General features: G+C 46.0%; 1 protein-coding gene across 1 annotated transcript in view; it reads right to left on the bottom strand.

Moving 5' to 3' along the window:
* Positions 1-10,792, bottom strand: part of GALNT16 (polypeptide N-acetylgalactosaminyltransferase 16) — a 126,034-nt gene extending 115,242 nt beyond the window's left edge. Inside the window, exon 1 of the mRNA XM_084630268.1 lies at positions 10,403-10,792. Within this exon, the coding sequence (XP_084486394.1) occupies positions 10,403-10,597 (195 nt within the window). The 5' untranslated portion in view covers positions 10,598-10,792. The remainder of the gene's footprint in view (positions 1-10,402) is intronic.
* Positions 10,793-14,623: the final 3,831 nt, after the last annotated feature.

Genomic DNA, 14,623 nt, shown 5'->3' with positions numbered 1-14,623 from the left:
TGTATTATTGAAGCACAAGCTACCTAAACTTTGGAGCAAGTAATGGATGTGTTCCCTACCCCATATGCTCCCACCAACTTAGGTGGAAAGGGTCAGAGCAGGGATTATCTTTCTGTTCTGTGTTCATACAGCACTTAGCATGAAGGGGTCCTGGTCCTTGGCTCATGCTCCTAGACACTGCTAAAATATAAATAATAAGTAGAATGTGGGATTAATTTAAGGAGCACCTCACCTTTGGCCTCACCAAAAAATCATGCCACAGGCAGAGCAGCACACTTTTCAAGAACAGAATATTTGTAGAACCACCTAGCCACTTGAATTCAGAATTAAGGTACTGAGGGAAGCCCTCAGACACAGCTGACAGGATTTTTTACATTTTTGTGATGGGTTTGTTTTGTTTATTTTACTTTAATTTTTTAAGCCCCATGTATACCACTGGAACAAATTAAATATGAAATCATTTGCTGCCATTTAGGCAAATAGCATTTCCACAGTTCCAAAATGTAAGCACTGTAAATAAAATATAAAGCTGTCAAACTCTTACAGAATCTTTCTTGTGCAGTAACACTCCCAGAGACGCATTTATCAACCATTCTTATTCTACGGAGCTGGCATAGCCCACTCACCTGTAGTTTGTGAGAAACATCCAAAGGACAGCAGCAACCACAAGCATTGTGGGCCTTGCTGCAACAGGAATATATACAACAAACCTTAAGTGTTAGAGGCCTTGTCCCCTGGAGTGAATATCTGCCTACAATAAACCACAGACTTCATGGGCCTTCCCATGAGGTAACAATTTTCAACCACCTCTGAAAAGAAGCCAACTACCTTTGGGATGAAATGCAATACTTATAGATCTGCAGGACAGAAAATGTAGTATATTTTATGCAGTTGAAAACACAAGGAGAATTTAATTACACAAATAGATTTAGTGTTCTGCAGAAATTTCTAGTACCTCTACTCTTGCAAAAGATGCCATAAAAACATTAATGACTAGCCCTGCTCAGGGACACATTTTCACATCTCACCAACATCACTGGACTGAGCTCTGCAAGCTTATAAAAATGGGTTCTTCAGCCAAGGGAGACAAAGTTCTGGGAATGGAAGACTGGTAAGGAAACTACCTTGAACAAAGACTATAGCTTGTTTAAGTCAGGTCTTAGCCATTAGAAAGTGTATTTGATTTTATCTGTTTGTAATCCTTTCTAACTTTAGTTCTTCTACTTGGTATCACTTATCCTATGTCCTTTTGTTTGTTTGTTTGTTTGTTTGTTTTACAATAAACCAAGTCAGTGCTGTACTTGAAGGGAAGGGTTTATTTACCCCAGTTAATTTAATAAGCTGTGATGTGCTTTTAGAATCATAGAATATCAGAGTTGGAAGGGACCTCAGGAGCTCATCTAGTCCAACACCCTGCTTAAAGCAGGGCCAATCCCCAACTTTGTCTCTTTAAAGGTGCAAACGGACCTTATTATTCCTCTGAGTGTTCTAGGAGAGGGCTGGACACTGCAGAGCACATGGATTTGGGAAAATTTAGTATTGGGGGTGTGACAGGGTCGGGCCAGATGGCTACAGTAGAGTAATAGAAGGCAGATATATTAGCCCCAGGTTAAGTAGGTCCCTTTTCCCTGGGTAAGGTAACAGGAAAGATTCCAGAACAATCAGGAACCTTCTGGAGACAATTAAGACAGACAGGCTGATTAGAACACCTGCAGCCAATCAAGAAGCTGCTAGAATCAATTAAGGCAGGCTAATCAGGGCACCTGGGTTTAAAAAGGAGCTCACTTCAGTTTGTGGTGCATGTGGAAGGAGCTGGGAGCAAGAGATGCTAGGAGCCGAGAGTGAGAACGTGGACTGTTGGAGGACTGAGGAGTACAAGCATTATCAGACACCAGGAGGAAGGTCCTATGGTGAGAATAAAGGTGTTGGGAGGAGGCCATGGGGAAGTAGCCCAGTGAGTTGTAGCTGTCGCACAGCTGTTCCAGGAGGCACTGTAGACAGCTGCATTCCACAGGGCCCTGGGCTGGAACCCGGAGTAGAGGGCGGGCCCGGGTTCCCCCCAAACCTCCCAACTCTTGGTCAGACGCAGGACGAGTCAAACTGGACTGTGGGTTCACGAAAACGGCCAAGCTGAGGGCTGCCGTGAAGCTCCAAGGCGAGCAAATCCGCCAATAAGCACAAGACCCACCAAGGTAGAGGAGGAACTTTGTCACAGGGGGGCAGTGGGGTCCATTTTGCCAGGTGTTACCAGAGTGGGACTGTGGTATTGTAGGCAGGCTGCTGGGGTCAGAGCACTGAACCAGGGCTGCTTAACTCACCGGCACTCAGTGCAGGCTTGTTTGCTAGCTGGAAGCGTCCAGACAAGAGAGCTTTGGCAGCACAGCATTTGGAGACATTCAGGGCTATAGGGCAGGTGGTGATACAACCTCTCACGTGTCTGGATTGCACCCCAGAACGTGACAGTACCTCCATCAGCAGCACAATACCTCTTCCCGCGCTGGGACATTGGCCCCATCCAGTATGCAAGGGAAGAGCAAAACCTACTTAATCACCAACACAACTTCATGTGGCATCTGGATTTTCCATGAGGGTTTCCCATTAGCATTTTGCTTTTCCAGAGGGGTCTCCCAACCAAGTATTAAACAGGATAGACCAGCGGTGTAGCGGTTTAAAAAAAAAAAAAAAGTGGGTGAAGATTAATAAATTTTTTGGCACTCCAGACTTGGCTGTGGTAAATACCATATTCCCCAAACAAGAAGTCGGTAAACTCTGTTTACACACACTTATCCTCAGCTATACTACCGGAGTAAACCCAAAGAAAGGGAAAATGCTCTTTTGATCCTACTGGTATCCAGGGAAGAATCCCCTTCCTCATATCCAGATGATACAGGAATTCTGTGAAGGACACTAGCAGAACTGTGGGCAACAGTGTTAGCAACAGTATGGACAGATCAGTTTACGTTCACCCAGGATTTGGACTCTAGGGATGGTTCTCATAAAGTCCTATGCCTTCTGGTGAACCAGCTATAAGAAGGGAAGAATTTGAGATCCGAACTATAGGTCTCCATCAAAGCAGGCCAGGTTCTAGAATGCAGAATCTGTGAAGGTATGCAGGTACTAGCCGAACAACTCCTCCTGCAAGACAGTCCTGCATTCTAGCACAAGGAAGAGCCCAAGAACTCTGCAACATTCCTCTTTCCTTTAGTGATGCAGGAGGAGAAATCATTTCCTGTGGGGGAAAAAGTCATTTTAAGAGAAACATCAATAGTTCACAATACACTGAATATTATGAGGCGTTCAAAGGTTTGCCCAAAAGCCTGAACTGCTTTGGACTCTCTCCGAATCCAGAGTCTGATCACCTACTTTGTAGAGCACATCTTATACAAAAATACAAATTCAATGAGCAGCCTTTAAGAGATCAAACAGTCTAGCGGGGACTGCCACTTTATGATCATGTACAGATGAAAATCAATTTGTATCGACCCAGAGGGGTAGAAGAAGAAACTTGGTTAAATTCTTAAACTGGAACACCAAGGCAAATTATTGACTATGGGACGGTCAGTCACAAATTAGCTAGGAAGAGTAAAATTCTACAGAAACCAGATTTCCCCCAGCTCAAGAGGACGCTTTTATGAGCTGTGATATATCTTTAATTATTAGGTTCTACCTCCTTAGCAGCACAGCAGGACGTGAAATAAAACCTGTATATCATGAGTATGGCAAAGTGCCACTACAGGGAGTTCTTTCTCTTGCAGTTATTTTATTTATTTATTTGGAAGCCACCTGTATTCCCATAGCTACAGCACTGCAACTGACAAGAACTGCCTCCAGGCAGGCACACAACCCTAGGGAGCCCAGTGGGATAGAAACCTCTGCAGAATAAAAGAGATCAGCTATTGAACCATGAAAGATGCAGTTTATCTCAGTTGTGAGTGAAATATCATATCTGGTTTTGACAGCAGCAAGTGGGAAGAGGGGGACATAACCATTTCACAGGACTGTCAGGGAGCTCAGGAGCTGGAAACAGCTGATTCAGATGTGTGAAGTGTAATGAGTTTGAGAGTATCAGATCTAGCAGGGAGCTTTTTAAAATGCAAATACACACACTCTATTTCCCCAATAATGTGTTAAAAATAAATAAAACTGATTATCGGTAGCGTGGCTAAATTACAGTTAAATCTATCAGGATCTGAAGGGTGTAAGAGGATAGTAAAGGGGAGAGCAGAGAGAATGGTCTTACAGCTAAAACGCAGGACTGGGAATAAGAAGATCTGTGTCCTTTACCCAACTCTGCCACCGACTCACTATGTGACCTCAGGCAAGTCACTTAACCTCTATGCCTCACTTTCCCCATCTGTAAAATGGGGATAATACTGTTCCCTATCTCACAGTGGGTGGTGAAGCTTAATCCACTAATCTTTGCAGAGTATTTTGAAATCTTCAGATGGAAGGAAAGAAGGATAAAGGTTTTGTTAACAAACACCAACAGGGGAGATGTATTATTTAGGCTGGTCAAAATTGATATTGATACAAAATGGAAATGGATACAAAGCCGTATGTCTCAGGCTCTCTTTCTACCACACCAAAGAGTAATGAGATTTTATGGAAGGAAATGTAGACAGAATATTAGACAGTGAGATCTATCAGTTGTAGAATAGTCTCCTAAGGGATGTGAGGGACATTGCTTAGGATGTATAAAACTGGACAGGACAAGAGAATGGGAGAACAAACCATAGGGAACAATCCTTTACCAGCCCTGCAGGACAGACAAGATCATAGATGCTGGAACCAGGGGTACTACCGCACCCATGGCTTGAAGTGGTTTCCATAATATAGAGGGTTCACTATTTGGTTCAAAGGCTCTCAGCACCTATACAAATCATTCCAGCATCACTGGACAAGATCATCCAACAAGTCTTTCCTATCTCAATCTTCAGTAATTCTCTTGGTTTCAGAGTAGCAGCCGTGTTAGTCTGTATCCACAAAAAGAAAAGGAGAACTTGTGGCATCTTAGAGACTAACACATTTAGTCTCTAAGGTGCCACAAGTCCTCCTTTTCTTTTTAGTAATTCTCTAGTCAGTGGTCTAGGTGAGCTATTATTACTATGCCTTTTGCATCATCACCACCACCACATGGAGAGACAGCAGTGGGGCTCCATTTTCAAAACTGTGCATCAGCCATGTTTCTGACATGCAGGCAGCATTCGCTGCGTGACAACAGGGTCTTTACTCTCCTCAATGGGCTCACGTTTAGGACCACGGATTTTACATGGAATAAATGTACTGGGCAGCTTTCTCAGTCTTTTGGAAAGGGAAGCAAGCGTCCATCACATCTGTGCTAACGGAGATGGAAGAAAAGAGGCGAATGATTAACCCATTGAAATTCAGTGTGTAAGTATTGCCAAGAACCCTTTGATCACCCATTTTAAAGCTTCTGTGTAAAGGAGACCTATGGGGAGCTGAAGACAACATCCCACTGGGGAGAAAGAGAAAGGAGGGCACATGTATTGGAATGCTGTTTTTCAGAAAAGCCCAAACGCTGCAACAGAGAGAGCCATGTGAGCAACGTGCAGGAGCCCCAGGGCTACTCCTAAAAAAAGTACCACGTTGTTAAACATAAAAAATAAATACCCAGGACTGTGGTATTTGTGCCTTCCTTGAGAGATGAGCAGGGAGTGCTTGTTGGCTCAATTCACCAGCAACCAAGTCCTGGGGCTCAGCTCATCAGATTCTGATTTGTTCTCAGCCTGCAGTTTATTAAAAAAAGAGTGGCCAGAGAGACTATATTTTGGGTGAACTTTTAATCCTCCTCATACTAGTCTGGGTTAATCAAGCTGTGGGTGGGTTACTCCAAGGAGGGTTGGAATTTACCCCCCACCTGTACCTAGGCAGCAGGGCTGCACCTCACTCCTTTCACTGCTGTTCTTTCAGCCTACGAGTCAGTATCATCCACTGCTCTTCTGGACCACTGACATCCGGTAAGGATGGATTCCCACAGTTACCCCAATAACCACTCTGTGCTAGCCTGTTTGGGATTGGTGCAGGGCCCCCTCTACAGCCTCTCTAGGAATGCCATGATCCTCTTCATGCAGCTGTTTCGTTTACACACGCCTCATCACTACACAGTGGTGCCGATAGCTTTGTGATAACTGCATGGGAATGAGCTTGCCCCATTGGATTCTGTGGGCTGTATTTAATACTAAATAATAACAGCAACTCAGCCCTGAGCATTTGCCTTTGGCCCTTGGGCTGTATTTTGGTTCCCCCATCCTAGAGGAACAACCACCAGCTATTTGCAGATCCTTTGTGGTCTTTGGAGAGGGAATTTGGAAAGCCAAACACACAGGAGTTGAGCTTTGCCTGTAACTATGGCTAGGTCTACAATGGCAAGTGAAAGAAAACTTTTGTTGTTCAGAGGTGTTAACCTCCTCCCCCCCCGACAGAGAAAAGTTTTGTCGATGATAAGCGTCTGTGTGAACAGTGCTCTGTTGGCCGCTCGTTGTGGGTGGAAGTTTTTTGTCGGCCGGAGAACCGACAAACAGCTGCTACACTGTGTACCGTGTAGCGGCACGCACAGCTGTGTCGCTAAAAGCTGCGTAGTGTAGACATGGCCTGTAGCAGATTTTTACTAGTTCATCTCCATGTTTATTTCAAAAGGGGACACAGCTTTGCAGATGATTTCCAAAGCTGACCTAGTCAGTCTTTTCATTTATTTTTTTAAATCTGTTGATTTCAGTGGGATGAAACCAAGGATGACTTTTGACCCAGAGAGGCCAAATTTTTAAAACTTCTGTGCCTAGAACAGGGATTTGAGTGTCCAACATTATCGAATCTCAGGTATTTCTTGGAGACCCATCACTGTAACACCTGACCTCCCGCTAATGATTAGGGTTGATATAGAGATTTCCATAGCAGACTCAAAATTTTAGGCACCCAAGTTTGAAAGTCAGGCTCACATTGGCCATCAGAAGTCAGGCAGTTATTTAGTGGCCTTCCTACCTGCTCATTCTCCATTTAGTTAGCTGTAGATTTTTATTTTCCAACTCAAGAGGGGATAAAAAGAGTCCTGTAAAACCCCCAAAGGCATTTCCATTTTTTAAACATGTCATTCACCTGGGATTTGCAATGGCACAGAGCAGAACTTCTGGACTCACTTGGTCAAAGAAGAGATTTGCAGACAAAATCAGTACAAAGAGGGTTTTAAAACTGCAATGTGCTTCCAAAGAATCTTAGTACAAGCCCCAAACAAATCTCCAGATGCCAACCACAAAAACCAGAGATACATCTGGATCTGGAGCCAAACTGTGTGGCTTACCTTAACAATTCTATCATGGGCCAAACCAAAACTGCAGATCCAAACACCCTGGAACTTTGGAAAAGTTAACAGCCAATAGATACACCTAGTAAACAAATAGTGTTGACATTGTTTATTATGCAAAGTAATTAACTCCTAAGGAGACCAGAGCTGACCGCACTACAAACCCAGGAGCACCTGTTTCTCTATATATTAATAGCTTCTGTTCCCACATAAAAGCAACTACAAAGGCACATTTTATATGCCTTGAAAAATCAGAACCTATGCCAAGTGTGCCTAGGACAGAGCCTGCAGGAATGCATGTCAACCACCCTGCTCTCCAGCTTCTCTGCCCACAGATCTTCCCCCTCCCACCCCAGACTGGCTCCTTGCTTATTTCTCTGCCTCACCTCCTCCCAGAGCTGTCTCTAGCAATCCAATGAGACTGCTACAAATGGGGCTGACTGCTTGTTATTCACATTCCATCACAGTAAAGTCCCGTTACTCTCTCACTGTGGTGCCAAATCAACAGTAATGCCACTGCAAGGGGTCACATCAGCAAGAATACGGCATTTGATTGGCTTGACTCTCACAGCAGCAGACAGAACATTTTGGAAAGCACACTGTGTATAGAATATATTTGAGAAATGCGGTTACTCAGAAGATCCAACTGCTTCCATTCTCCTGCTTCCTTGTATAAACTGATCATTGCAGGGGTCAGGAAGGAGTATTCCATGTACAGCACTGCACAGTCAGTCAAGTGCATTACATTTCACCTTCCTTTCTCCCATTACCTATTGGCCATTACTGGAGACAAGAATCTGGAGTAGATAGACCAGTATGGTAGCAAATCCTCTGACCCCAATTACAGAGAGGAATGGGGAGGCAGAGAGCGGCATTATCCCGCTCTATTAATGGGCTTGGGACAGAAGCCCAGGTCAGGCTGACCCATCCCTATTTTTTTTTAATGACAATGTCTATGGTACTCCACCAGTAATGCCATATTTTAATAATAATGACTCAAAAATGACTAAAGCTTATCATCACACCATTTGTGTATGTGTATGAGCATGTGCACTTACATACCACACATTAGTAATATAATAAGACTTGGCACTTCTACAGCATCTTCCCTCTGAGGATTTCAAGGGGCTTTGCAAACATGAAGGCATGAAGCCACACAACCCCTCAGAGAGGTAGCTAAGTTCATATGATTTCCCTCATTTTACAGATGGAGAAACTATGAAACAGGCAAAATGACTTGTCCAAGAGCACACCAGAAATTGGGATCTCTGTGGCCCAGCTAGGAACAGACCCAGGTCTCCTGACTCCTAGCCCTATGCCTTCACCACATGACCTTTCCTGTAGAGTTCCTGGGTTGTAAGGCAATACATGGAAGTCAACCTGGGAAACTCCTTGCCAGAGGATGTTGTGAAGGCCAGGACTATAACAGGGGTCAAAAAAGAACTAGATAAGTTCATGGAGGAGAGGTCCATCAATAACTATTAGCCAGGATGGGCAGGGATGGTGTCCCTAGCCTCTGTTTGCCAGAAGCTGGAAGTGAGTGGCAGGGGATGGATCACTTGATGATTGTCTGTTCTGTTCATTCCCTCAGAGGCACCTGGCATTGGCCACTGTCGGAATGCAGGATCCTGGGCTAGATGGATCTTTGGTCTGACCCAGTATGGCTGTTCTTATGTGTTTGTAGGGTTCCCCCCACCCCCTCTTTTTTCTCTCTCCCTCTCCCTCATACACACACACACACACACACCCCACTTGTTAAAGCATCTCTCATTGTAGGATCTCACGGTGTTTTATAAACATTAATAAATTAAGCATCATGACCCCCATGTGATGGTCACACAGCCCTATTTTACAGATGGAAAAACTGAGATATTGGCCAAAGTTACAAAGCAAGTCACTAAGAAAAGACAAGAATCCTGGTGTCCAGGCTTCTGCTCTAACTATTAGACCAGGCTGTTTCTGTTCCTTTCCATGTCTGTGCAACCAGATGATTCGCAGACAAACATAAACAATGACACATCTCCCAATTTCTGAGTGGTCTTGCCCAGATTTCCAGTAAGAATGGGCTCAATGAGTTTTTTATTTGGTTACTTGTATTTTTCTTACAGTAAATAGTGGCTTTTTATTTTTACCTTGTAGCCTGAAAGAGGAAAAACCTTCTCCACCTGATAGAGCTGAATGGTTATCATCTCCCCTAATATAGAGAGAGCAGAAGCTCTATTTGACCCCCCTGCCAAACCCCTGGACATCCCCAGGAAAAGTGGAGGACAGGTCTTTTTGATACAGTGCCTCAAATTAGAAATAAAACGGGGGAGGGAGCCAGTTTGGATGTAAGCAGGGATAAACCAGGGCTGCCTACCCCTCCTGTCTCGCTCTGAGCTCAACCGAAATATGAGTCTAACAGTAGAGAGCTTCCTCTGGCTCAATTCAGTTTTAACTTCCAAGCTCGCACGCTCTGCTGTGCTCTCACATTAGGACGTACAACAACTAATGGATGATGCAGCTGAGACCACCAAACCGGCCACATGGCAGTGTGGGTGTTGCAACATTATTCCCCCAGGCCCTGACCCTCACAATCCTTCCAGAGCAAGGATCATGGAGCCCAGGACCTAAGAAACTGTTTTCTGCAAATGCAAATCGTTCTGGCCTCATTTAAAACACGCAGCTTGAACACAACCCAACAAGCCTTCACGGCTGTTTCATCCACCCCTTTCTTAGCCAAAAAGGAAATCCAGCTCCTAGCCAGAGAAACAGACCCTGGCCATCCAGTGGACACGACTTTACATTCAGCGCTAGCCTATTTCTCCAAGCCTTTGGGTAGTGCTCCCCAATTGCAAGTGCTGTCATGGTTACAAGCCAGAATGCTAAAATAAATAGAAAGAAACCCATGCACATCTAACACCTCCTCTAATGTATCCCCGCCCCCCCCCCATTCACCAGCCCCCACCAATCTCTGACAAACTAGATGAATGGTCCTCACAACACCTCACCCGGCAGCAGCACCGACGCGCAATGCAATTTCCCCGCAACAACCGCTGCTGAAGAATTAAAATGTAACCCGCTCGGCGAGCGTGTCTCACTCACAATGAGGGGGATGGTCCCATCTTCCCTGTGGCTCTCCAGCCTCGCAGCTGATCTCTGCCCATTCCTGCCGCTGCTGCTAGGGGATCTGCTGGAGGCTGCCGAATGCGGCTTGTTGTCCTGCCATAAGTAATAGAAAGTGCCCAGGATCCAGGCTACAGTCAGGATTGCAATGGCATTAGCCCTGATCCGCCTCATCCCGAAAGCCCCAGTGGAGCCTGGGAGCCAGATAACCTGGAGAAGAGGTTTCCCAGGGATCAGACGAGGGAAGGGTCCGCGCTCTGTGTGAGGGAGGTGGGGGAGAGGAGGGTGCTGGTGACAGGATTCGCCCTCTCCCCGTTCGGCCGGCTCTTACCCCGTCACAGCTGTTTGTTTTAGCTCTGCTCTCGCGGCTCAGTCCTGCGGAGCAGAAAAAGAGAGCGAGAGCCGCAGGGTCCTAATGCCCTGTACTCTCCAGCGCACAGCTGGGATCAGGCGCACGCCGGGAGCCGAGCCCCGCGCGGTGCCAGGCCAGCACTGGACTCGCGTGGCGGGAATGGACCCAACGCGCTAATGGGGCGTTTCCACCCCGAGTTCAGATGATCTCCTCCCCAGCGGCCCCTCTGGAGCTCCTGGAGTGGGCGGGACTGTATAAGGGTTTGTTTTAGTGCTGGTGTTTTAGGGGACACGAGAGCTAAGGGTTAATTATCAACCGCAGAAGTGGGAGTGGGGGGGTAGTTTTGCATTTATGGGTACAAGGGCGTACCCTATGATTTGCACAACAACAGGTAACAATCGGCTGGAGAGAAGGTGCCTGGGATCCATTTCAAACATACATCAAGACGAAAAGGAGGACTTGTGGCACCTTAGAGACTAACCAATTTATTTGAGCATGAGCTTTCGTGAGCTACAGCTCACTTCATCGGATGCTCAGATAAACTGGTTAGTCTCTAAGGTGCCACAAGTCCTCCTTTTCTTTTTGTGAATACAGACTAACACGGCTGCTACTCTGAAATCATACATCAAGACATTTACCTGGGACCATCACAAATGAAGGGTCTGTGGAGCAGAGGACTCTGTCTCCCGTGGCCTGTGGGTCCAGGTGAAAAGAAGAGAAGAGAACTAACCTAATGTCAAATAGGCTTCTACAGTGTCCTGAAGCGGACCAGTGGTTACAGATGGAATGCCTCTGCCCTCCGTGCCTTTGGCAAGCAATTGTGCTGTCAGTGACTCACACTCCTCTCTCTGAGTCAGAGCTGCCTGAGCACATGCCCAGCATGACGATAGGGGATGCTACACGGCTGGCTGGACGTGCTGGCTTGCTGGTGAGACGTGAAGCCAAGGTCTTGAGAACTTGTGGTCTTATGAGTTCCATTGTCCCCTTCGCAAGAGTAGGGATTCAGTCCTCCCATCCTGGTCAGATTCCACTGTGGGCCATTACACTCTGCCTTCCTACATTCCTCTTTCAGTTTCAGCTGGATCCAATATTCTTCTTCAGTCTGTGTACTAAAGTGTTGGGTGGTGTTGCTGTGCCCTGTTGCATATCAATTGCTGGACCATCTTTGGCAGATTTTCTTATTGCTAGGTCCTGCAGTTGCAGTTTCAGGTAGCAGACTGATGATCAGAAATGAGTTAAGGGATCTTACCAGGGATTGTGCTATTCACACTGTTTTTATAATATGGAAGAACATTCTTAAGCCTCTGTGGAAGGTACTAGATAGTCTTCTTTGGCAGCCAATTAATAACCACATTCTCTGAGCCCTTCTGGAGTAACCTTTATGGATTGTAAAGTGAACTCTTCAAGACACAGATGAGACAGGAATGTTTATTTCCTCAGAGGGATTAATGAATTTGAGCATCTCTAGAGAAAGGCCAGCCACCCCAACACTGACAGGGAGGAATGTTTGGAACCAGAGAAAGCCATCCAACCCAATACATCTGCCCTGGTTTAATTTAGGTTGATTGAACTTTCCTGTTTTTTCCCAGCATACTGCTTAACCTCTCCCCAGAAACAAATAATTTAGATTCTTCAGTCAGCATCCCCAGTAATTGGTTTCTTATGCCGATCATCACTTAAATTGAATGACTCCATCAGAGTACATCTACACTCCTCATCCATCACTTTCACGTCTCCTGATTCTGATCCTCTCCATAAGGTGACCTCTCTGCCTTATCCATCTCTTTCATAATCGCAGAACCTTCCATTAGGTCATCCTGATGTCTCTTCTTTTCCTCTCAGAATAAACCCAACTTCCTGAATTGACAGTATCATCTTAATATCACTAATACCCTTTCCATGGCAATAATCTTTGCCTGGGAAAGATACCCTGAACTGTATTCCATATGCAAGAGAGGATCTATGAAGGCCATATGCAGTTCCAGTATCATCACTTATATTTTGCTAGTTTGCCCTCGCAGTTTGCCATCTGTCAATTTGCCATCTGCCAATAAAATCTAGTACCTTGTTATTAAAATACCAATTCGTTTTTTTTTTTAATCCCACAAATTGGGCCTGACTCTCCACTGCCTTATATAGCCATCTGTACCTGTGCTAAGTGAATGTAAAATGCTACCAGCTGTGTATGTGAGTAGAGAATTCTAATTTGGTTGTTTTATACAGCTGTGAGTGATTACAGACTGGAAAAGACAACGGACAACTAGACCTGTTTTTATTGAGAATTAACAACTGCACAATAATGTACTGAGTTGTACATTCCAGAGATGGTATTACCAACAGCAGGGTTCAGGCCATCCAGCTAAAGCTGCAGCTGGTTTGAGATCACTATAGAGTTATCTTTGGAAACAACTGCACTTTGCACGAAGTCTGGAAATCGGATTGTGTTGCCAGCACACATTATTGGTTACTAATGAGTTCCTTTTATTAAAGGGACTCTCTCCAGCTGTAGGCAGGAGAGCAGCAGCAATAAAAAACCTGAAATGAACACACCCAGGTCCCATTTATTACTCTGCCTTGATCACATCATGAGGTTCACCGGACAGTCTCCAGCATAGATCATTTCAGTGAATGACACGAAAGAGATGAAGATTCCACCAGGACTGTCACAGTTTCAGGGTAATTACATGTGTATTGCCCCTCAGTGGTCCACTGCAATAGTCCCCAGTCAGGTCTCAAGCAATCACCTGTCTCTGGGCAGGGACCCTTGTGCCAATCCCTTCTGACCAGGGGTTTAAAGGCTGCACAGCCCCCTATCTCACACTGTGATACCCCCAGCAAGTCAGTCTACCTAATGGCCAGTGCCTGTATGTTGTTTTCTCTCCATGCGCTATGGCCAGTGCATTGCCAGCAGTTACAAGTGACCACTTAGCTCTTTCTAAATAGGCATATTTATTCATAAGGTAAAAGCATTACAGAAAAAAAACCTAGAAAAAAAACCACCAAAATAGAACAGACTTAAACAAACATACTAATAGTCACTCACTAGTTTTATGGGCCCCTAGTAGACCAAAGTCTTTCCAAACCTTCTCCAAGAACCTGCCCCTCCCCCGGGTCCGGACAGAAGGCGCTGCCTGTTTGCTGAATCAGAAGGGAGGCCCTGAGTCCGTTCAAATTCAGTCTTTTTATACCAAAACCTCTTTCTTTCATGGGTGCCAGGTTTGTATAATTTTTGGTGGTGCTGAGAACAGGACCAAGCAGAGCCGTCTATCCATAGGACAGACCGGGGCAACTCCCCCGGGCCCTGTGCTTTGGGGAACGTGGGGTCCAGGGTGGCCTGGGGGAGTAGCGGGGCACCTGGCCCTGGCAGCAGTGAGCAACCTGGTCCCAGCCCCAGCCCATCCTGCCCCGCTCTGCTGGCTTGGGGGAGGGGGTGGAAGCCAGAAAGAGGCAGGGCCAGGGTTTGGGGGAAGGGGTAGAATGGGGGTGGAGAGGGGGCAGAGCAGGGGTGAGAAGAGGTGGGGCAGGGGAGGGGCTTGGGGGAAGGGGTGGGCTGGGCTGGGCTGCCGGCACCAGGCCACCCTGGACCCCCTGAAGCGCAGGGCCCTCCAAAACACAGGGCCTGGGGCAGTTGCCCCAGTCCGTCCTATGGATGGGACGGCTCTGAAAATATAAGCCCAAACATTGGTGGAGCCAGGCCCACCTTCCTTAATATTGGTGGAGCATGGACATCGCGGGCCCACATAACTCGCCGCCTATGCTTTCTTTGTCTGAGCCTCTGGAAAACCCAGGCTGAGCCAGCAAATGCAAGCACCCAGGGGGGTGGTGCTTCTCTGGAGTCATTTACAATC

The sequence above is a fragment of the Lepidochelys olivacea genome, assembly GCF_965140295.1.
Source record: "Lepidochelys olivacea isolate rLepOli2 genome assembly, chromosome: 6".
NCBI classification, from domain to species: Eukaryota; Metazoa; Chordata; order Testudines; family Cheloniidae; genus Lepidochelys; species Lepidochelys olivacea.
The sequence above is the reverse complement of the archived record's forward strand: the minus strand, read 5'-3'. Positions and strand labels throughout refer to the sequence as shown.